The 2,500-nt window shown below is 45.2% G+C and overlaps 1 protein-coding gene across 6 annotated transcripts in view; it reads right to left on the bottom strand.

Moving 5' to 3' along the window:
• Positions 1–2,500, bottom strand: part of adgrd2 (adhesion G protein-coupled receptor D2) — a 104,884-nt gene that overhangs the window by 56,341 nt on the left and 46,043 nt on the right. For all 6 annotated transcript variants that reach the window (XM_070546328.1, XM_070546332.1, XM_070546329.1 and 3 more), the window contains exon 20: positions 1,355–1,475. In XM_070546328.1, coding sequence (XP_070402429.1) covers positions 1,355–1,475 — 121 coding nt within the window. The remainder of the gene's footprint in view (positions 1–1,354; positions 1,476–2,500) is intronic.

Raw genomic sequence — 2,500 nt, 5'->3', positions numbered from 1 at the left:
CTGAACAGTTCCAACCCGGTCTACTGTGTGACCGGGTTGACGCGTCACGCTTGTGCGTAATCATATGCGCTTTATGAGCTGAAGAGGATGTGAGATTCTGGGACTCTCCTCAGACGCCACATTGGAGACAGGAACAAGCACAGTTCAGCCAAAGTTTCATCATCAGGGAACATTTTCTAAGTGACAAGTCTCTCTGAGAGACCGGGTTTGGAAAACTCTCGCTTCAGTGGAAGGAATCTTCCAGCATGCGCTCTGGTTCTGCGACGCGCTCCAAGCCCCTCTCCACATCTTCAGCTCGCTGTGTACCGTATGTACGCGCTGACAGTGGGCTGCGCTGAGCAGTGTCCAGCTCAGGTGTTCAGAAGGAAATCTTTTCTTGAGTGATTTAGCTACATCTGCGATGTGCATAACGAATAAAGTGTCAGTTCGTCTGCATGCGTCGGGGTAATTCTTTCTATTCTTTCTCTGTCAAAATAAACGGCCAAATATGGGAACTGTCTGGTCAACACAAGCCCTGCTTTTAACTGTTCTGTTTTCTTTTGAAAATTGTTGCAAATTTAACTTGATTAACACCAGAGCCAGGCGCACTGCGCCGTTATCTCCGTCACTGTAAATGAGGGAAAAACAAATTGATCGGATCCTTTTCTGACCTTCCCCACCTACAAAGTTTAATTACAACAATCAAACGTGACAGAGCCTGGATTTGTATTCTGAACAGTCTAAACATGTTTTAAAAAGAAACGTATGACAAAAGTGGCACCTGCTCAGTAAAACCACCAACAGGGTGAAAAATATCAAAATATTGTCGGCAGAGACGGGCTACAACTTCTGGATCCACTTTATATAAATCGTTTTATTGATTATCTTCTTATGAAAGATAACTTTGACGTACACGAGCGACCGGTACCGGCTGCTGTCACCTGTTGTGATTGGTTAAAGCAGCTCTCTGCTGTCTGAGGGTAGGCCCCGCCCACAACGCCGCAGCTGCTGTGGCTCCCAGTGCTTTCTTTACTGTGGGAAATGGGTAATAATGGCTCTTTGATGGAAACAGGTTGCCGACACCTGAGGTAGGTCAACATGACTGTCCAAACACATATAAACTGGATCTGATTGGTCTGAAGCTGAACTGGGATCCAACCTGTCTGGTCAGACTCACGTGTAACAATAAACAACACGTAGCTTCAAAGGTCTTTAATAAACATGAAATGTTAAATAGGCAGGAAAAAGACTAAATCTCCTTATGACCGCTCTACATGTAGACTGAATGTTATTCAAGTCTTTTACACCCATTTTCAGTCCAGACCCAGTAGGTGGCGGGACTGAACTGTGGTTCATCCAGGTGTGGATGCCTTACCTGGAAGGAGTTGAGGACAATAAAGCCATAGGCCAGGACCACAGACAGATGGACCAGCACTCCACACAGCCAGGTCAGGCCCAGGACAGGAAGCAGGATGAGAACTGGACGGGTCACGGCCCTGCCAACAGAACACATGCATGAATCATGTTAGCGGCTCTAAGTCTAATACAAACAGTAACGTAGATTGGGCCCTGGTTTAGTCTGCTTCAGACAAAAACTCCCAGCGTACAGATTTTTCCTGCCTACAGGCACATTTCTGCTCCTTTCAATCATCCTTTCAACACTCTGGTGCTCATACGACCAATAACTATTTAGCAGGGCAAAGTAGAAAAGGTTTCCTTTGTTCAAAACACTTTTGTTGTCACACTGCTGCACCTGGGAGAGAGATTGAGTTTTTTCAACAGCACTGCGTCTGCAAGGACAAAGCAGACTCACTCTTCTCTAATTTCTGAAAGTTGTTTTCTTTCTAATCTCCTGGACTGACGTAACTGGGCTGGCACACACACACACACACACACACACACACACACACACACACACACACACACACACACACACGTGTTTGTTTGTGCGATGCAACGGCATTTCTATCAGGAAGCGTTAAACACACACATGGGCTGAAGAGAGCAGAGCTGCTGGAATTGAAATCTCAGATCTGTGATCGTGTTGTGTTCTCGCTCATCATAAGGTTCTTTTTCTGTTTCCTTTCTGTTATTCACTGAATATGCTGATTAGTAAAGGCACATCTGGCAGGTCTGAAGGCTGTTTGTTGGGGACTGAGTCAGCTGATCATCAGCAATTTGTGGTACTCTAGAGGCAAGATTAAAAAAAAAGTTTTGTTTTTAAATAATCTCAAATAAAACATCATCATTGGTGTGTTTGTCCATTGAAAGCTGCAATAGCAAATCAGCAAACAACCTAGCTTGGATGCCCGGTTCACATATTTTGGCCAAATCCCTCGTCCTGAGCAGAATCGTGACAAAACCGATGAACTGGGGGTGATTTGCATATCTGTGAACATACGTCTGACCGGCTCAGCTACAGCCTTTTGAGCTGTCTCAAATCAGCCTCCAGCAGTCTTCAAGCATGCTTGAAAACCTACGACTCCTGTCTGTAACCGACCAATGAAATCACACTTTTACA

The sequence above is a fragment of the Nothobranchius furzeri genome, chromosome 17, assembly GCF_043380555.1.
Source record: "Nothobranchius furzeri strain GRZ-AD chromosome 17, NfurGRZ-RIMD1, whole genome shotgun sequence".
Lineage (NCBI taxonomy): Eukaryota > Metazoa > Chordata > Actinopteri > Cyprinodontiformes > Nothobranchiidae > Nothobranchius > Nothobranchius furzeri.
Note: the sequence above shows the minus strand (reverse complement) of the source record. Positions and strands in the feature narration are given on the sequence as shown.